Here is a 21,267-nt window from a genome sequence, read left to right as displayed (position 1 = left end):
TTAACTTGAATTATCACTCCAGTGTTGCCTTGCCCCTAACTTGAGTCCCATCCACATACATATAACCTCTAAGATGAGTGTAGAAGGAGAGCCGTCACCCCTTGATCTCTGCGAGTCCCAAAACAAGTCTCTGAGTGCCAGCAGCAGCTCCTTTCGCTGCAAGGCCTCATACTTCTCTGCTGCATGGAGAGCTCTGCAGTCCTTTCTCTGCTTGCTCAGGGTCTCTCCCAGGCATCGCTGCATGGACAACTTTCGCCTAGATCAGACTTCCTAGGAGATCCCCTCCTTGGGAGCTTCCTTTCTCCTCAGGGGCTTTCTTCAACTGACCTCTCCTAAGTTTTTTATTAGGCCCAAGTTCTCCTAACTTAATGAATTGCCTTCCAGCTACCTAGGCAGTTAACCACCCCATGTGGAGCTAGGGTGGTCAGCTGAACCTGTCACAGGTAGGCTGGTCACCTGACCTGACTCCCCTTTCAACTGGAGCTGGCTGGCCCACAGAGAGTAAAAGGCTCAAGTTAACACAGCTCATCAGCTGCCAACAAGACAGCTCCTTGCAGCGGGAGTGTTACTGCACGGCATGGCCATTCTTCCTGGAGCGAGGCTAACTGAAGAGGAATTAACTCACCTGAAGACAGCACAAATTAGTGCTGCAGTGAAGACACCTTAGCAACTCCAGACATTTGAGAGTACCAGCCAGCAGGAATATTAAAAATGGAGAGTGAAGAAGAAATTATTCAAAAGAAGGAATTTAATCAGGACACTGACTCTTGGCTAATAATGGAGAGATAAGAGGGAGCATAAACACACAAGACATGGAAACCTGGAATGGGCTGGGTGGACCACAGCACTGCCATGTGCTGGCGACTCAGATAAAAGACAACAGAGTGATCTGTGCTTGGAAGTATCCTCTATCTCAGAGGTTCTCAACCAGAGGTCTGCGTCCCCCTGGGGAGACACAGACTTCTTCCAGGAGGTTCATCAACTCTTCTAGATATTAGCCTAGTTTTACAACAGGCTACATAAAAAGCACTAGCGAAGTCAGTACTAACTAAAATTCCATACAGGCAATGACTTGTTTGTATCGCTCTAAGTACTATACACTGAAATGTAAGTACTGTACAATATTTATATTGCAATTCATGTATTTTATAATTATATGGTATAAAGGAGAAAGTGAGCAATTTGTCAGTAATAGTGTGCTTGGATGCGTTTGTATGTTTATGTCTCATTTTGTAAGCAAGTCATTTTTAAGTGAGCTGAAACTTGGGGTGCACATGACAAATCAGACTCCTGAAAGGGGTACAGTCATCTGGAATGGTTGAGAGCCACTGATCCACCTGCTGCTGCTATTGGAATGCAACCCAACAAAGTAAACTACAGGCCCGATTGGCGTCTCCCCGGGCAATGATATAAATCAGGATGCCATTGAAGCCAAGGGGCCCAAGTCTCCTCTGACTCACGCTGGTGTAAATCAGGAACAACTTTATTGAAGTCAATGGAGTCCCTGGGTGTAATGCCAGGGTAAACGAGATAGGGTTCAGGCCCAGGATTTGCAAACCACCCTCCCAATATTCATCTGCTAAAAAAATTCCTGCTGACCCGTTAGCCTTATGATTTCTCAATCCCAGCCCCGTTTTCCAGCTGCTCTCCATCCTTATTTCCTTTCTGTAACACTGATGAAAGGGAATCAGCTTAACCCTACGCTGCTTGGACAACTGTTTGCTACTGTGGGGTTAAAAAAGAAGGTGTTGTGCGTGATACCCCCAACCGATGCAGGATCATCTGGCAATAAATTCTCCAGTGGAAATAAACTCGGACTCCTCTTTGCAGCTGATATCAGCATTGAGGAGCACACGGTTTCCTGGGCCAGGCAAACCTCCCCACAGGAATTTAACCCTTTCTCAGCCGATGCTTGGAGATTTGCGTCAGATTGGGCAGGCTAAATAAATGCTTAGAGGTTTTGAATATAACCAGTGCCGGAGGTTAAGTCAAACAGCACTGACATGTTGCAGTCACAGCTGGGTAGCGGCCAGTCAGGTGGGGAGACAGCCAAACCAGCCTCAACTACCAAAATGCTGCTGCTTTAAACAGGATCTCAGCTAGCTGCAGTCAGAGCTACCCGATGCCTAACGTCATGGAGCAACATAAATAGCAGGCAAAGGGGGCACAGATTTCAAACACACGTGGCGAGGTAGCTTCTGAGCACCGCCTTTGCAGACACACGGAGGTCTCTCGCTGTCTACCCAGGCTTGTCCTCGCTTTTGGAAAGTTCTGGCTCCAAGACCCCCTTTAAAAAAAAAAAAAAAAAAAAAACACCACCATTTTATTTTTCCCTAGGAAACTTCAGCAGCTGGATTTAAAAGCCAGGTTTGAGCATGAAGCTTCATTTCTCTTGTAGCTAAATGGAACATGCCAAGGCTACCGAAGCGGTGCTGGAGGAACAGGCTGGACCAGCTGGGAAACCTGTGACTGCTGCGAGATGCTCTGAACTGCTGCTTGGAGGGAACATGTGTGTGTGTGTGTGGGGGGGGGGTGTATAGGCTGTGTATGGGGTGTGTGTGTGTATGGGGCCAAATGGGGGGTTTATGGGGGGTGTTTGTATGGGGAGTGTAGGGGGTGTATGAGTATGGGGGGTGTACAGGGGTGTGTGTCTGTGTGGTGAAATGGGGGTGTATGAGGGCATGGGTGTGTGTGTGAGTATGGGGGTGAATGGGGGTGTGTATAGGGAGTATATGGGGGTGTATGACTGGGGGGTAGGTGTATAGGGGTGTATGTGTGTGTATGGGGATGGGTGTATGGGAGGGTGAATGGAGGTGTGTGTGTGTGTGTGTGTGTGTGTGTGTGTGTGTGTGTGTGTATGTAGGGGAGGTGCATGGGGGTGTCGTGATTCCAGCTACTACTACTACCTGCTTTAAAACGGTCACAATTTCCCCAGGTTGCTGAATTTTGCAGCTCCCAGCCTGGGGAGCCGCCCAGCCCGTGGGCTCTGTGTGATCAGGTGAAGCCTTGGAAGTAACGTTGTCCGGAGCTGAGCGAACTCGGCGCTTGGAGCAGGCGGAGCGGAGAGCGGGAGGTGCCGGGCTTTCCCCGCAAACCTGCCCTTTGATCCAGGCGCTGCGCTCCTCTTCAAGCGCCCAGCGCGAAAACTAGCTGAGCTGCAGGACCCGAGCGCCGGGCCCTTGGAACAGACCCCCCGCCCCGCCCCGTCCCATCGCTCCAGGTAGGTCTTGGCTGCCAGTCCAGAGCAGGTGCGCTCCTAACTCGGGTTGCACGCGCAGTGAAGACAGATCGACTCCGTCTTTAGCTCGAGCTCCAGCCTGGGGCTGAAGCGGAGCCGCTCCACCGAGCGGTGCGCACCCAGGGCTTCCCCCAGCGGAGCCGCGGAGCAAAGCCCCCCGGGGCGGCTCGCTGGGGCTGGCGGGGCGCGGATGGCGCATCTAACGGGGTGCGCTGGGGACCGGGGTGGAGGGGGGCCGCCGCTGTCTCTGTCGTGGGGCTCGCTGTCCCGGGCGGCCCGGCAGCGGGGCGAGGCGAGGCGATGCCCGGGTGAAGGGAGGGAGGAGAGGGCAGCTGGAGGGGCGCAGGTGCCCGAGGGGGAGCTGGCAGGGGCTGTGCAGTTCTGCTGGGCTCTGGAGCATCTGACGGGCTGGTTTGGCGGTAACAGAGCAGACCTGGCCAGGCTGGGTGGAGAATGGGCCCTGCTGGGCTCTGATCCAGTTCCCCCCCCCCCCGCTGGGGTGTTTGCCCCTGCAGAGGCTGGGGACGGATAATGGGTTTATTGGAATGTCTAGTCTCCTGTACCCCTCCCCCAAGGGCTGTGCTGGGGGAGGGGAGTCTAGGCACCAGACTGGCCAGGTATATGGACCCTCCACCTCATTGGCACTACCATGTCCTGGCGGAGCAGTGGTGTCTGGGTGGGCCAGGTGGAGGTGTGTGCAAGCCATGGGGTGGAGGTGCACATCCTCCAACCTCGGGCTCATGGCGGCTGTAGTGTTGTTCCCACCCTTCCTGCAGCCATAACCAGGGAAGGGCCCCGGGCACTGTGGGGGGCATTGCCAGGGAGCTCATGGGATGAAGGGCAAGAGCCAGAACTGCTGTGGAAGCACAGGGCCTCTCAGGGATCTGCCCAGGTTGGGGGTTGGCCCCACTGCCTCTCTCATGATCAGGCCCAAGGGGACAATGTGGAGGGAAAGCTCAGCTGGGGGCAGCCTGGCATGGATTAGGTACTCCAGAGCCTCCTCCTGGGGAGTTTTCCAAGGGAAGGGGCGAACACAGAGTGTGTGTGGAGGTCTTCATGGAGAGCACCAGGTCAAAAGGGTTTGGAAATTCAAGCACTGTAGAGAGTTCTCTACGTACACACTCAGAGAGAGCATGCAGATTCATTCTAGTTGAGTCAAAATAAATAACAATTGTATATACACTCACAATGGAGCTCACTTTTAGTGAATTCGCCTATAGCGTGATTTTATACTCAAGTAGTGTATAAGTTCTGATTGTTTTTTTCAGTTAACCGCCATGTGCAAATTGCAATCTAGGTAAGAACCTCAGAGAAAAGTTGTTCTGTGAAGAGCATGACTTCTCTGTGTAAGGCTCCTGTGTGGAACTCAGTTTGTGTGTACATGTGTATCACACACACACACACACACACACACACACACACACACACAAAATAGAGAGAGATTTAGTTGTAGATTGTTAATTGAAGGCTTGTTATCCCTCTTCTCGATAGCTTAGACTCCTCCATATTGGGAAGTTTAAGACTTGCCAGAGCAGACTGGTTTCATAGTGGTGATGGCTGTTAACCCTCAGAAGGCCGTTCTTTTTCATCATCAAATAGAAGCCTCTCCAGTCTTGTGGTAGTGGTTATAAAACCCTTTAGTGATCTGCACGTCCTCCTAAACTTCCCTCTGACTAGCAACCTGGGAAATGGCACTATAGTGAGGGGTAGGGCCCTCCACAGCCTAATCTTGCAAAAAATCATGTGCATCTTTGCACACGCAAGTAATCCCATTGCAGAACATCTGCAGCCTGCACAAGCAGTGCAAAAATGTGCCTCAGAGTGGGGTGGCTACCACGTAATAATCTCTGTCATTTTGCCAAACATCTAACTCACTGTTTTTCTGATACATTTTGCCTAGTGTAGAAACTGGGATCTATTGTGCAGATCATTGTCAGGGAGTCCTTTCTCCATCCGATGAAAACCTGCTAAGAAATGATCCTGCTTCTCGTACCTGTTCAACTCCGCCGGCTGAAAAGAACTAATCTGGGAATGCCCAAGGTATGAGAAGAGCCGTTGAGTTAGCTATTCAAGAGGATGTCTGTAAATGAAGAACTAGAGAGCAGGTTTTCAGCAACCACCACGATGGCCATGGAGGCAAGTGAAGGGAGCCCATTCAAAATCAGCCCCAACATTTCCTACAATGCCACCTGGGACAGTGCTCCAGCTGCCAGTTCAATGGAGGACATGATAGCCACTTGCACCATCGGGACCATCCTCTCCATTATGTGCGTGATCGGTGTGACGGGCAACGTCTACACCCTGGTGGTGATGTGCCATTACATGAGATACTCTGCCTCTATGTACATTTACATCATTAACCTTGCCTTGGCAGATCTGCTCTACCTGCTCACCATCCCTTTCATCGTTGGGACATACTTCATCCAGGAATGGTACTTTGGAGACGTCGGCTGCCGCATCTTGTTCAGTCTGGATTTCCTTACCATGCACGCCAGCATCTTCACCCTGACGGTCATGAGCACAGAGCGTTACTTCGCGGTGCTGAAGCCCCTGGACACGGTGAAGAGGTCCAAAAGCTACCGGAAAGCCATTGCCATCGTCATCTGGGTGGTGTCTCTGCTGCTCACACTCCCAATGCTCATCATGATCCAGCTGGTGCAAAGAGACAGCAAAAGCATCTGCCTGCCCACCTGGAGCAAGCTGTCCTACAAAATCTATCTGACCATCCTCTTCTGTACCAGCATTGTGGGCCCAGGGGTGATCATTGGATACCTTTACATTAGACTAGCCAGGACCTACTGGGTGTCCCAAACAGCCTCTTTCAAACAGACCAAGCGGCTGCCTAACCAAAAAGTGCTGTATCTAATTTTCACGATAGTGCTGGTCTTCTGGGCTTGCTTCTTGCCCTTCTGGATCTGGCAGCTTCTCTTCCAATATTACGAATCCTTCCCGTTGTCCCCCAAGGCCATGAGGAACATTAACTATCTGACAACCTGCCTGACCTACAGCAACAGCTGCATCAACCCTTTCCTCTACACCCTGCTGACCAAAAACTACAAGGAATACCTGAGGAACAGGCAACGCTCTTTCAATAGCAGCAGCGGGTACTTCCAGAGGAGGAATCGATTTCAGAGGATTTCTGGGAGATCCCTTTCCACAAGCAGTCAGCATTGCACAGAGACTTACGTGCTCACTCATGTTCCTGTGGGAAACAACAGTGCCTGAAGGTAAAACACATCTCCAAGGGGAAAAAAAATCAATATTGACTTCAGTGTTGCGTTGCTTGAAAGTGCAACATTATAAAGGCAAAATCTTAGCAGATTCATAATGTGTTAACGCTGAGTCCAGAGATTGTGCCATCGCAATCTGCACTCATTTATTTCCAATGCCATCGATTTTGTTTCTCACCCAAAGCCTTTTGGTTTTTTCATTCTTTTTTTTTATGGTGTATTGATGTATTTCTCTCCCATCTGTAATGACAGCCTGTAATATTGACACTTTTTTTATGATTACAGCTGTCCCACAACATTTTAAAATTAAGTTATTGAAATATTAGTTTAGATGGTTTTATTTTTTTTAAGCAATAATGCTAGACTAGACGTGGCTGGTTGTATAAGAAGTGAAAACAGTACAATTAAAGAAAAAGCAGCTTGTGTTTCTGACATGTGTGTTAATCCAGTTTGAATTTTGTAGGGAGGTTACTGGAGGGTTTGAGGGAAGCGTGGTTGGTTCTGGACTAACTCACCCTGGTTTTTTACAGTGGTATAAATCCACTGTGCCTGATTCTCCTTCATTCTAGTTACTGTAATGGTTACTGGTAGTAGCAACCTACTGGTGTACATGGGAAGAGAATCAGGTCTCATGCGTGGGTCTTACCCCATGCTTTGGTCAGGGAACACACAAATGAGAGTCCTCAGCTGTCTCCTGTGCACTGAGTCAGAATACTCGACAGTCCAAGGTGGGATGGAGAACTTTTCACTCACCCCCTGGGTGACCTTTCCTTCCCCTCCCCCAGTAATTCTCCTCCCCCATACACAAGTGAGAATCGATGGCAGCTGACACCATTAGCACAGACGGGCATCGTCAATGTTAGTAACACCCCTCAAACCAAGCACACGTCTCGGAGAGTGGCATTTTGAGCTTTCTCCAATGGTGCCTAAGACCAGCTCCCCTTAGGTGCTCACAGAACGAACACAGGAGTCCTCCTATCGCTTTGACCCCTGTGATGATAACGCTATGCCATGCAAAAGGAATTGCAGACGAAGGACAGAATTAGAAGCAAATTAAAGGCATGGGGCCAAACTCGGAGCTGCTGTGAGCGAGGAACATTCCGCTGGTATGAACTGCACTCACTTATCCAATGTAGCTGGTAACCTTCTGTTCCCAAACAGAGCATTTTACACTGTGAGTGGGGATAAGAGAAGCTGTATCTATAACACTTCTAGTGCATTTTTAAAAAGAATTCTCTGCATGGATCTAGCAACCCCCCCGCTGAGGTCTCAAAGCATGTTACCAAGGAGGGGAAACATTATTGTCTCCATGTTATGCACAAGGAAGCCGAGACACAGCGTTTCATTGACTTGCCGTCACACAAGTCAGCTGCTGAAACAGGAATAGACCCACATCTTCTGAGTCCCAGTCCCCTGCTCTAGCCACTAGGCCACACTGTACTTACAGATGCAGAGGCTCTTCAAGGCACAGCAATTAGTGCTCTTCATAACTCGCTCTTCCCTGATTTCAGATAGTGAAAGGACATAATACGAATCCCTGGATCTTACATAGACCCTTTAATCTGTAGCTCTCAAGGCACTAGACAAAAGAGGTCAGTATCATTATCCCTATTTTACATATGGGGAAACTGAGGCACGGGGCCGTGCCGTGGCTTGCTCAAGGGAAGCACTTTATCCTGACATCTACACGGTGCTCGCTCATTTTACTTGTGTCTTTATCAAGGGTCAAGTTTTAAAACATGGCCTCGAGTTTGGAGATCCCTCCCCCCCCATTTCCAGGTGCACCTCTCGACGGCAAAAGGAGGCTCAGACACTGAGCACCTCTGTCAGTCAGGCTCCAGATTTTCAAGACAGCGCAGCTCCCATTTAAACACCTCCATAAAATGGCCAGGGTTTCCAAAGGTCTCAGCTCCCAGCACCATTCATTGTCCTAGATGGGAGCTGCCAGGTCCTGAGCACACTTGAAAACCCAGCCTCTCATTCAGACACCTCAGTAAGAGCAGTTGGGTGCCGAATTCTTTTGAAAATCTGGCCCAAGGTGTCTAACATTGGACATAGAAAATGAGAGGCTTTTTTTTTTTTTTTTGGAAAACTGGGCCTATCAGGCGTCTGCAGCCCAAAGGGGGATGCTGGAGGGTGGTTATTAAAAGACAGAGGATTGGATCCTCACCTGGCAAAAATCAGCATAACCCCATTGCCCTCAATGGGGTTGTGCCAAGAATCTGGCCCACTAAAATCAAAATGGCTCCAAAATATCCCACCCTTCATAAAATACCGAAGGCCTAAAACATCCAACGCGCCCGTCCTACATGCAACAAAATCTGTGCGCCACTGAATGCTTGGCTGACCCAAAAGCCCTGCTATGTAACGTGAAGCTAGCCAGCTGCGGCTTTGACGGGCAGACTGCGGGGAGCAGGAAGTGCTAAGTTCTCCTGATTTATGCTGTGTCTCCTGGCTGTATTCTGGACTGAGGCCTCATTGCATTCTTCCCCACAGTGCTCCCAGGGGGCAGGACAAGATGCGCTGTGCTAGGATGACATGTGAAGGGCAGAAGCCCCGCTGTTTTCTATTTCTAACCAGGCTGGGGTCTCAGTGGGAGGGTCCCAGTTAAAGCAACATGGACACAAAGTGACGAGAATACCAGACCCCTGCAGACAAGTGAACGATCACTGGTGACATTTCAAATCCAAGACACTTCAATGCCCAATGATGGCACATTTTATCTGAACCTTTAACCTTCCTGGGCACTCGATCTACTTGACACATTCACATCTATAGCAGCTGCATGAGGGTATCGAGGGGAGATTACTCTGTGTCTACAAAACAAATGTAAACCTGTGACCAGTCTGGTTAGCCCCATACCGCAGGTCCGTTAGGTTTGCACCCCCCAGGAATTGCTTGTGGCATCAGTTGCACTTTGATGTAGTAAAATGGATGCCTGGGCTTTGCTCAAAGCCAGCAGGCAGTAACTGGAGAGAGTCTGCAAGTGCAAAGGACAACCCTAGCACCCGAACAGTTTATTACTGTCTGCGAAGTACAAAGGAGGAGCTGCCTTCCTGTAGACGGACATAAACTATTTGGTTAATGAAATCTGTAAAATCACTATTGTGCCCTTCTGGCAGGAATCTATGACTATTCAAATACTTAATGGCTCAGTTCTGACCTCATATTTGCATGCACGGATCACACACACTAGAAATCAACGGGAACTCTGCAGGGGGATGTCCCAGAAGTTGTCCGCACAGCTGTATACTACTTGATCTGAGTCCCCATTCCATTGGCTCAGACCAGGAGCCCTGTCATCCTCCTGAGGTCTTACATTTTCACCTGTTCTGCTGGGGGTTTCTGCTCTGTGGTAGGCATTGCAGTGACTAGAACTGCAGGCCAGGTGGGGGCCTTCATGGGTGCAGAACTACCCCAAGCCAGGAGTGTTCCCAGGAGGCACTGCGGCTCAGAGACATCCCTCTGAGGTAAACCCCTCTTCCTGCGGGAGAAAGGAGGTGCAGTAATTTGCTGGTGGTTTATACATGCAGTAAATTACACCCACACACACACACACACACCAGTGTGGCTGTGCTGGTTGACAGACTGTGGAAGTGGATCCAAGTGGCCTGGGACAACCTGGTTCGAGTCCCTGATTCAGAGCAGAGACTTGAACCTGGACCTCCCCCATGGTAAGTGAGTGCCCTAGCCACTGGGTTGTTGGCTGTTCTGGGTCTCGCTCTTGTTTTGACCAGAAATTCCACTTTGGACCTGAGCTACTTTTCCAGTGAAAAGTGTTTCATCAAAAAATTCCTGCTCGGCTCCAACCAGGACCCCACTGTGCTAGCCACTGTGCGTACACAGACCAAAAAGACAGTCCCTGCCCCAGGGAACTCGCCTTCTAAGGAGTTCTCAGAACAAGAACCCATCCATCACCGATCATCAGGCATGTCAATGTGTGACAAACGAACCAGGAATGAAACCAGCCAGTTCGCTTGCCCCTCTGCTACCCCAGAAATCAGCACATAGCGTCTTTCCGGCTGTGAAGGTGAGCTGAGCTGTGAACTCACAAAGGTGTGTGTTATTTATCAAACATATACCTGTATATATGGTATGAAGAGACCTGTGTGCTCTAGACACACTGACTATAAGCTGGCGGATAACTCTCTGGCACCCGTGTGATTTGTTGGCAGAAGGAGATGTGTGCTGGCTGTTATATCTGCCAGGGCTAGCTGAAATGTACGCTAGGGTGTGCTAGGTACCATGCATGCCTATGCATGCCGTGAGTATGCTGTGAATCACAAGGACAAAAGCATGTCCTTCATGCGCACCTGCTGTAGGTTTTATTGATTTAGGTTAGTGTCAATAGACAATCAGTGCGTGGGGCCAAACTCTCTTCTCAGTCACACCACTGATTTCCTCCACTTTAGCCACCACTGAAGTGCTGTCACGAGGAGAATCTGGCTGCCTGACTCCACAGGCCTTTGATGGCAGCTGTGAATCTAAGCCAGGCCCCTTTTATTTCGGTCCTTAAATATGAATTTAGAGTCCAAAATTTAAGCACCCAAGTTTGAACACTGCACATCTGCCCTTCGTCTTTTATAATAGCGTGTGCCCTTCAACGTACGTAATGGTTAAGACGGTTACTGGAGCCCAGGAGGGTGTTTACATCTTTCTTCTGAAACACCTGGGCCTGGCCAAGATACCAGACTTCAGGGGCCATTCATTTCTCCAGCCATTCCTACAAGGAGCTAAAAACTGTTTTGCTGCAGCTGCCTTTCGCTCTCCAGGCTGGAGACTTGGAACACGGGAAAACCCAAACCAGCTCCCAGCGGGAGCCCCAAACTTGCAGGGGTCTCACTTCACTCCCCACGGGAATTAAAAGGGTGGGAATCCTTCCGAAGCTCATTGCTAAAAACACTTGGCTCTTGCTCCTCGTAGAGAATTTGGACAAAAATAATCAACCTTTATAGTTTTGTTTCCTTTGTTAAAGCCGGATGTTCATGGAGTGGATGGATTAGGAACAGGGATCTACAGAGCCTTTCATCTCTAGGTCACTAGTTCAGTACCAGGCTGGGTCAGTGGTGCTACCATCTGGATGCTGATGGGTGGCCTGTATTGAACAAATTTGTGATCTCAATCCATTTCTGAGTGGGGAGGGGCGCATGTCACAAAACAACCCACACTATTTCATTCGCCCCTTGCCGGCAGTCTCCGTGCAGCAGCCAAGTTCTGAATGGGCCTTGGATACCAAGCCGTCCCTGGAAGAGCCATCTGGAGAAGCTCACTCCTCCCGATGTGCTGTCCCTGTTCCACAGATACACGGTTCAATATTCAACTTGCACGGCTGTCAGGCTGGGACTTCTCACCACCATTAAACCAGCAGCTGTTTATAAATACACACCAGCCGTGACTGTGAACTCTAAGCATGAGGCTGCCTTGCTGCTCTAGTGTGCACATCTGGCTGGGCTCCTTTTTTTATTCTTCTTCAAAATACAGGGCCAAACCCCGAGGCCCTCGCTCTGGTTTTCCTCATTCAGTCCAAACTCCTCCTGGTCTGGGTAAGGGCTGATAAACAACTTCAAGACCCGTGTCCCTTGGTAAATAAAATCTGATTGGCCATTTCTCTCCGGGATCAATGCAGCCCTGGAATTAATTAATCAGAAGTGCAATCTCTTCACAGTTCTCGAGCAATGTATTTTCGAGTGAAGTGCTTCGGAAAGACAGGGGCCAGATCCTCTGTTGTATTAGATCAGCTTTGCCTTAAAGCCACCTTGGCATATAACCATCCCTTATGAAGATATGCCGAGTGCTGCTCCAGCCACAGCTGAGATCTGGCCCCACCTATTTGTGTTGCTTTATGCCACCTGTCTATTTCATGTTGTATGAGACACTGGAGATGCTGCCAATGACAAACAATGCGAATCATTTCTGCACTTCCAAATTTAATCTCGCGGGTGCCAATCCCTGAGAGGTTTTATGCAAAAACATAGCATCCGAGTTTTACAAAATGGTTGGCAGTTAAAACAGAGGCTGGATTAATCCCTGCAAGGATTCTCCCATGGATTTGGAAGGGATGGGGACCCATACAGTGACCATCTCCTCCCTCTGTCCACTTCTCACCCAGCTGTGCCCAGCCTCTCAACCCCCCACCCCTTTGACCACAGGTGTGGGAGTTTGCATAGAGTCAGGAGGGGGTAGGATGTCACTTAGGCAAACTCTTCCCTCCACTCTCAACTGAAATCAGGGCATTTCCCCTCTGTGTTAATAAATTGAAGGGGTGGTCTGCCCAGTTCCATGGCCATGCCCATGGCTAATTTGTCTTTACACACACACACACACACACACACACACACACCCCTTGATCGCATGTCCCCTGAAAATGCTGCTATGGGCCTGATCCAAAACTCATTGAAGTACATGGAAAGATTCCCAATGGATCAGGCTCTATCAGTGCATGTGGTATGATCCAAACCCCTTCCCCAGGAGCCACCCCAAGTAATTTGGTCAGATGCTGCGGAAACTCCATGGGGACAAAAGCAGACGGAACCCTCCCAAGCACATGGAGCAGGAGCGGGGCCATTACAGCTTAAGGGGGAAGACCAGACGATCCATATAGCGATGAACTCTCCAGTTTCTGTCCAAAGCTACATTGACTCTACCAGCTAGGGAGTGAGTCCCAGCTTGCGTACTCGTGCTAGTGCTCATATGAGCTGGCATGATACAAATAGTAGCAGCACAGGCAGTGGTAGCATGGGCTAGCCACCCTGAGTACGTACCCACAGGGTTCAAGTGGGTTTGTACTCGGGGGACCTAGTACAGTGCTGTCGCTGCCCGTGCTACCGCAGCTACACTCCTATTTTTAGTGTGCTAACTCCCATGAGACCTAGCGCAGGTAAGCGTACACGAGCGGGGAATCACAACCACAGCTTGTGGTGTAGATGCAGCCAGAGAGTCAAGCCATGCAGCCCACCAGAGCTGCGAGTGTAGACCCCATTCAGGCTCCTGCAATGCTGCCCCCTACCCTGTACAGCAGAACCACAGCAGATCCACTGTATAAAGCCCCCGCCCCCCCTGCACCCCAGTCTGTGATGCAGGGACAGGTTTGCTTCAGGCTGAATGTGCAAATGTGGAGATTAAACTGAAATCCCTCCCTGTGCTCTCCCACTGGAGTTCCACTTCGCAGTGTTAAAACAAAATATCCATTTAAAATTCATATATTCCCCATTTTTTTTGCATGATTTAAACTGCAAACTCTACAGCCTGTAGCTAAGTGTCACTCACAGCATCACAACGGAGAATGAAAAGAGTAGGCCATGTTAAACAGTTATTTTAAATGACAGTTTGATTTTATTTTGGTTTGCCCACAACAAAGCATCCCATAAGAGCATCTCTGACTAAAAGGAGCGTTACTATAACAGCTGGGAAATAATTAGTCAACATATCACTGAATTAGATTAAGTTTATGTCTCAAAATAGGCTCTTACTGCTCAACTCGGGCCTTCCAACCATTTTTCATCCAGAAGGCTGGTTGTGTGTCCTGGGAAGTCATGGTTTTGCCAGGACAAAAACAATTGCCAACATCCCCAATTTAGTTTTAAAAAGGAAAAAGCCATGGCAGTTAGAACTTTAATTATTATTAGTTTTAGCGTCTGTTAGCTAAGTGGTAAGGGGCTGCCAGTAACAGTTTTAAAATGTCTCTAAAGATCACAAAATCCCAAGTTAACAACCAAATATGTAAAAGTCAAAGGAAAAGCCTTGCTCAGTAATAGGTGCAGACAACCATTGATATTTTACGTACAAAGCTGAGAAGTCCAAGCTTTTGTCATGGAAATTCTGGCAGTAACAAACATATACCCTGGTTCGCCAATAAAAACTGTTGGAGAACAAGCGTGTATGTAACCTTCAGAGCGTGAGACAATGTTTTGGCACCAGGGGCCAATTCTGGATGCCAGCCTGGAGACACGTGAGGCCTGATTTTTCAGGTTTGTGAAATACTAAAGTTGACTCGAGTTGGGCACCCAAAAATGGAGGAACCACTTTTGAAAACGTGAGCCGAATGTTGGCACCTGACTGGGAATGTGGGTTAAGAGCTTTCAGACCCAAGGGTGAGAGGACAGTATTTAACTACAAATTAGTATTTCCCCTCTTAAACCTTGGGCCCACTCTTCAAAAAGAAACCTCAAGGCAGCTCCCTCTTCTACAGCCTATTGGCAGAGCCAATCCCCATTCCTTGGGAGCTGAAGGCAGCATCTCTCCCTTTCAGGCCATGTGCATGTTCCTTTGCCAGAACAGGTGCTTGTTTCGATTCCCAAAGGGTGATTTTGCTCTATGCCTGAAACTGACAAAAAGCAGTCGGCAGAGGGCTGGCTGTGCTGAATGGTTTCCACATAAGCAAGGGTGCACTCAGCCTCCATTTTTCTGGGGTTTGTTTATCCCCAAAAAGCAGAGAGAGGCATCCACCCAGACTCGAGCTGATCACTTTGTCTGCCTACTTCATGGCTTCCTGCTCGAAAGAGCCTAAAATATTAACTACCAGCATTTTTCAAATGGAATTGTTGCATGAAAAATGGCTGTGAGGGTCTGTGAGTCACTGGTATTCTGTGATACCCCCTGGACTTGAGTCCTAGTTCTGTTTCCAGAGTATGGCTTGGAGAGAATTCAGTGCCGAGGACAATGCAGCTGAAGGTAGCAATGCAAAGCACTCTTAGAATTGGAACAGCTGGAATATCATATTTTGGTATTTTCAGTCAGCAAACCATCTTTCTGAGGGCTACAGCAGTGTGACGGTGTAGTGCACTAGACTTTGGAGATAGTAGGTTTGAGACTTCTGAGTTTCACCACAGTGAGAGAAGAAATGCCACTGAAGTCAAGAGAGAAAAATAGGCTGGTGGATCTCATCCTAGTCCTTGCATATTGGAAAACCTCCAGGTAATTTGGCACAACTGTTAGACTCAGCCAGGGGTGATGGAACTGGGGGGCTAGAGCCCCCACAATGGAAATATTGGGGTGCAGATCTATGTTTCCATGACCCTCAATGTTTTCCACCCCTACAATATCTCACAGAGGTGAGAGAGGGACTCGGCTACGTTCCACCCCCTCCCCCCACACACATGCACACAATGGGGTGAGTGGCAGAGACAAGAGTGGGACCTGAAGGAGGGGCTGGACCCGGAGAGGCCCCCATGATTCAAAAAAATCAGGCAGGACTTCCTGCCCCAGCCTGGTCCCATCTTCCAGCCACTGTGGGTCCCATTGGAGATACCCAGCCCAGGGGAGGGGCAGGAACTTGCATGCCAGCCACCGGGGGAACAGGTGATGGGGGACAGGACAATGGCACCTGGGTGGGAGGCAGGGGTGTCAGAGCACAGGTAACCAGCTCTCAGGGAGGTTACAGGGTACCAGTCACTGAGGAACTGTCGTAGGAACAGCAGTAGGAACTACCAAGACTCCCTTCCCCCACCCTGCTCGCTGTCAGTAGCTCCCCTCGCTCCCCCTGCTATCCTCTGTCCCCCCCCCTTCACAGGAAGCTTCCCCCTTCCCTGCACTATGCATGAAGTAACCCACGACTGGAATAACAGGGGGGTTATTCAGCTAGTGTTGGCTGAAATGTGTGGGCCCAGGTCTGGAAAAGCAGGTCATTATTATTGAGGGACGTTGGCCAAGCTGTCTGGGGAGCCCAGGACTAGGATACAAGGCATAGTACAGTACATGATCAAGGGGCATTAGCAGATCCAAGTGAGTTTAAATTTGCATATTGCCTGCTTATGCCATGACTCAGACCAATGCTATGCATCCCTTACTCTCATAAGCACTATATTCACCCAGAAAACCAAGGAAAGAGAAAAAATGGTCTATGGGCCAAATTCTCTGCTGGCCTAGATTAGTGCTTCTCCACTGGAGTCAATGCAACAGTACCAAATTCATACCAGACCAGAACGGGAGCCTATCTCTCTACTAAATGCACCAATTCCCACTGTTCTATACTGGCTCAATAGAAAGCATCATTGGAATACAAATATCCCTTGCAGTGATAACAGTCATCTTGGGGAGTGATAGAACAATCACTGTGAACTGCTGCATTAATATGTGAGGTCTGGCCATAAGTCACACACAGACTGAGGTACCTTTGTACCAGAGTCCAAAGAGCTCAGCAAGATGACAAGCCGAGTGACATTACAGCAGACAACAGCCTTTCCAGTCCTTGTAGTATCAGAAATCCGTCAGCTCCAACTTCGAGTTTCCTCTCTCTGCTGAGAGCTTATATCACAATTTATGATTCCAAAGGAACCTGAGCTGTTAAATTCTCCCAGGCCTTGCCCTTACTTCCTGGATTGTCATTGCAACAGCATGGTGCACCTGCCTTCATTAAGAATATAACCAGTGCCAGATTTACCCCTTTCACGCCCCTAGGCACAACATCTTCAGTGCACCCCCTGCCTACAGCTGACCTTCATGTTGTCTTCATGTTCAAAAAATTAATTGAAAAGAAATATAAACACAGCCTCCCTGGTAAAGCATGAGACCATCCGCCAGGCATGGCACTCCCGGCCAGAGCCGGGATGCAGCCCACCTGCCCCACGTGAGGCACAATGGGGGGGACTGTACCTCTCCCCACAGCGAGCATTCCCCGGTGTCTTCCCTCCCACAGCCGGGCGTGGCAACCGCGCTCCAGCTCTGCCCATGCAAGTGAATGGGGTTTCGGCCATGCTCCTCCCTCTCCCTTCCCGGCATGGGGTGGAGGCAGTGGGGCAGCTATGATTGGGAAGGGGGCTGAGATGCTCCGAGCACCTTTAGCAGCCGCCCCACCCACCCACAGCTCACAGTGCCCCCAGGTGGGCTGACTCAGACACTCACCCTGCTTCAGCCCCACACACTGGGCAGCCACCAACCCACGGCAGGAGCCCAGCCGCCCGCAGGGGAGCAGTATGTATTAACTTTTTAACTTGTAGGTGCCCTAGAATGCCAGTGCCCTTAGACATGTGCCTACTGTGTCGAATTGGAAATACATCCCTGAGCATAACTATGTCCTTTGTTTTGCTGGCGGACCAAGGGTAGTAAGAGCATGTTCCCATTTAATAACCGTTAGTTTGGCTTGTATTCAGTAGCTTGATTGCAATTTAATTTGGCTGCTCCAAGCTCTTTAAAAAGAAATTGTGTTTTTATAGCTTCCCGGGGCTTGATTCATGTTCAGCCATAAAATGCTTGCTTGGCTCGAAATTTATGTCTAGGGGAAAAAAATCTGTCCTTAGAACATGTCTTGTGTCTGAATGTGAGCACTGAGGGTTAAGCCTGTGGGCCTACAGTCACTGTCTGCTTTCAAGCTACAGAATGAGCTGAGCTTTCATCTGCACTGCGCCAGATAACCTAATGGACCTGGAAACCCAGATAATCTCTGAGGGAAAACATCAGCTTCATCACTCACTGACTTCAGACAATCTCACCTGCCTTCCTAGGCATCTGATCTCTGGGCCTGGCAGGATGGCGTGAACCTCACAACTGATTCACACTGCGTTTTTCAAAGGAATAAAAAGTAAAGCCCCAATCCTGCCATTAGCCCAGTGTGGGCGGATCTCTGAACCCATGAGGTGTCCCACCAGTGCAGGGATTCACCTCCATAGACCCCACTACAGGAGTAGGGCCGAAGGCTCCTTGACTAGACTGTGGAATTGCCATAAGCCCGGAGCAAGGGGCACTGCAAACTGCACTGCCCCAGGATCTGGCCAGGGAGAGTCACATTTTGGTGCCTGGTTTCTCCTTGTTCCAGGGCAGTTAAGCAGCACCAGCCCTTCACCTGACACAGCTCACTTCTCCATAGGTGCTGGCTCGCCTGTGTTGCTTTGCACCGTGGACTTGGGCAAGTTGTGGCACCTCTCTGAAAGCCTTTGTCTGCTGCCTATTTAGACTGTAAACTCTTCAGAAAGGGCTGTCTCATCATGCATCTGTACAGTACCTAGCACAATGGGGCCTCGGTCTTTAGCTGCTATCACAACAACAACAACATGGGACCCACTTGACTGAGGAGTTCAGCACAGGAATTTTTATACTCAGCCCTTGATCCAGGTCACTTACAGTCCCACTAACAATAGTCCCATGTCCTTACATCAGGTCTCCAGCCCATGACTCTCAGTCCCATGGTCCTCATGTCTCATGGCTTTCCAAGTCCATATCCCCTTATATCAGGGAGCTTCACATCTCTTTCCCCACTGGTTAGTAGAGAAACCCAGCCCCTCTGATTCCAGCCCAGAGACCCCGTTTCACCCTACCACCTCCTGAGCATCTTTCTATCTCAGTTTGTCAGCAGGCCTCTGCCACAGCTCCTTCCTGGACCCACTGAGTACCCGCATTTCTCTCAGGCTCCACAATCTCTCTATGTTCTCAGGCTCCATAAGCCCTCTAGGCTCACCCTTCTTCCAGGGCTGGGGCTCACAGGGTAACCCCTGGAGTCCTCCAATAAATTCCAACTGAAAATATAAACTTAACCAAACTTCTGCCCTCCTTGGCTTGACGTTTCATCCCTCTGAAATTTCCCTTGCCCTGTTCCTCCACTGAATGCCTCCCAGGGCTCTCCCCCTGGATGTCAAGATCCTGCCCTTTTATCAGAGCTCATCACAGAAGTTTACTCCACCCCAGGGGCTGCTCTACATCTCTCCTAACCCTTTTCCAGAGCATCTTCTCAAGACAGCATCCCAAGGCCTACTCTCCCCTTGGGCTCCTCTTCTACCTGCAGTATCTCTACTACCACGAGAGGGAGGGGAGCCCAACCCAGTCCCTCTACTTTGGGCTTCCTCTCTGTATACTCACCACCCAGCTCTTCCCTCAGATGGGACTCATCTTGAATTGGGCCTGGCCCTCTCTCCAGGTTCATTAATTAAGATCTCTAGCTCCCCTTAGCCCTGGCAGTGCCAGTGTGGGGTTTACACCCCATTGTAATTGATAACAAGGGGCAACATACATACACACTTGCCCACGTTAAAAAATATCAATTGCAGCAAGAAAGATTGCCCCATACAACTCACCAGCCCAAACCATCCTTGGAACACTTCCTAAAGGCTGACACTCTCAGACTATAGCAGCCCCACAAGGGGAGCAAATCCCAGATTTAAGGATCCTCCAGTAACAATGTTCCATCTCCAATCCTCAAGAGTTTGGATATAGGGACTGCCAACAGCTGTGCCTCATTTTATCTCAATACGCATAGGGAGCCATGCAATCCACAGATAGTCATGACCAGAACATGTAGGGTTCTGGAGAGAAACATCAGAATGTGGGAAAGGATGCTGGTAATGGCTTTACCATCATTTGAAGTGTATAAAGTGATCCACCCGATAACCTGGAAAGCAACATGAATAACAGAAATCCAGTTTTAGATATACTTGTGCATGGATTGCCAGGTGAATCCCCATCTCTGCATCATGAACTAGAAGTCTGAAAGGACAGAACAAAGATCGCGGAGGAGCCTTGGAAGCTCAGAACTGGATTACAATGACACTCAGTGTATGGTGCAGGCAGATGCAAAAGTAGTAAGATTGCCATCAAAATGGTGTAGGTATCTGAAAGGGCAAAGACACTCCACTTTTTCAGGAGGGCCAGCCACCATGATTCTGTCTGAGCACCATTCAGTCTGACATTCTGCTCTCAGTTGCTCTAACGCAAGGCAGTAGCACTGAGGCCTTGTCCACATGAAAAACATTTGCTGGCATCGTTATGTCAGTTAGGGGTGTGATTTCTTTTACCAACACACTGATAATTATATTCAGGATTGGGAAGGAATTTTCCCCCAGATTGGCAGGAACCTTGGGGTATTTTTGCCTTCCTCTGCAGCATGGGGCATGGGCCACATCCCAGGATTATCTGGTTATATCTCACTTAATCAATTCCCTGCTACTGCAGGCCTCAGGCATTGATACACCTCCATCCCTGCTGTTCTCTGCCTGTGGTCTCTGGACTGTGATACTTTGGTCTAATTCTAGTTGTTGCCTTTGTTGTAGCAGAGGCTGGGAGGTGTTTAATGGCCTGTAATGTACAGGAGGTCAGAGAGGATCTCCTGGTCCCTTCTGGCCTTAAACTCTGACATAGCTATGCCAGCAAACACCCTAGTATAGACACAGTCATACCAATAGAACTCTGCTTATGTCGGTTTGGGGAACCGGTGTACACTGTACCAGCGTAAGCGCAGTTTTGCCAGAATGGCTGCAGCCACACTAGGAGCATTTTGCTACACCAACAAGGCAAAACCTTCCCAGACAGTCTCAGCTTTCTCAGTAGTTAAGGAAAGTTAAACTGAACTTCATCAGTCACTGATAACTTCAGGCCAAATGGAAGCTGAAGGGGACTTAGAGATATGGAAAAGTCAGGCTCCTCGCTAGCGTGCTGAAATCTCCTGGGGGCAGCCATGTGTGAGATGTGATTAGGAACAAAGCAGATAACCAGAATTATCCTTGCTCCACTAGGAGCAAGACAGAAAAAAAAAATGCCCTTGGTTAATATCTTCTGGCGCTTAAACACAAACACTTCTCTTCTGAAAATAAAAGAAATATCAAACAGTCCCCAATCCCAAACGGAGCTATGAATTCAAAGCCTGAATTCCAATATATCTGCAAGGGCTCCGAGAGTAACATCCTGCAAACCACTCATACTCACAGAAACATCTGACAAACCTTAAGGCATGCAAAGGGCTAGGCATCAAAGCTCTACTGCTCACAGTACTCATGAGAGTGAAATTTAACAGTCATGTTGGGGCGACCAAAGGAGACCAAAAGAATGCCTTTTTCCTATTCTCCTATCTACCAAATCAAAGCACTTCATAGAAAACAT

The 21,267-nt window shown here is 49.2% G+C and overlaps 1 protein-coding gene across 3 annotated transcripts; it reads left to right on the top strand.

Moving 5' to 3' along the window:
* The first annotated feature begins 2,064 nt into the window (after positions 1–2,064).
* Positions 2,065–6,485, top strand: LOC117887792 (urotensin-2 receptor-like). 3 transcript variants are annotated; one of them, XM_034790518.1, is made up of 3 exons: positions 2,065–2,367; positions 2,936–3,220; positions 5,144–6,485. In XM_034790518.1, exon 3 carries the CDS (start codon positions 5,315–5,317, stop codon positions 6,461–6,463), a length of 1,149 nt encoding a protein of 382 aa, XP_034646409.1. In that variant the 5' UTR covers positions 2,065–2,367; positions 2,936–3,220; positions 5,144–5,314; the 3' UTR covers positions 6,464–6,485. The 3 variants fall into 3 exon arrangements, with proteins under 3 accessions (XP_034646409.1, XP_034646408.1, XP_034646410.1); XM_034790517.1 differs by having other exon boundaries at positions 5,139–6,485; XM_034790519.1 differs by lacking the exon at positions 2,065–2,367 and having other exon boundaries at positions 2,855–3,220; positions 5,139–6,485.
* The last annotated feature ends 14,782 nt before the right edge of the window (positions 6,486–21,267 follow it).

The sequence above is a fragment of the Trachemys scripta genome, chromosome 14, assembly GCF_013100865.1.
Source record: "Trachemys scripta elegans isolate TJP31775 chromosome 14, CAS_Tse_1.0, whole genome shotgun sequence".
Classification (NCBI taxonomy): Eukaryota; Metazoa; Chordata; order Testudines; family Emydidae; genus Trachemys; species Trachemys scripta.
This window is presented reverse-complemented; position numbering and strand designations above follow the sequence as displayed.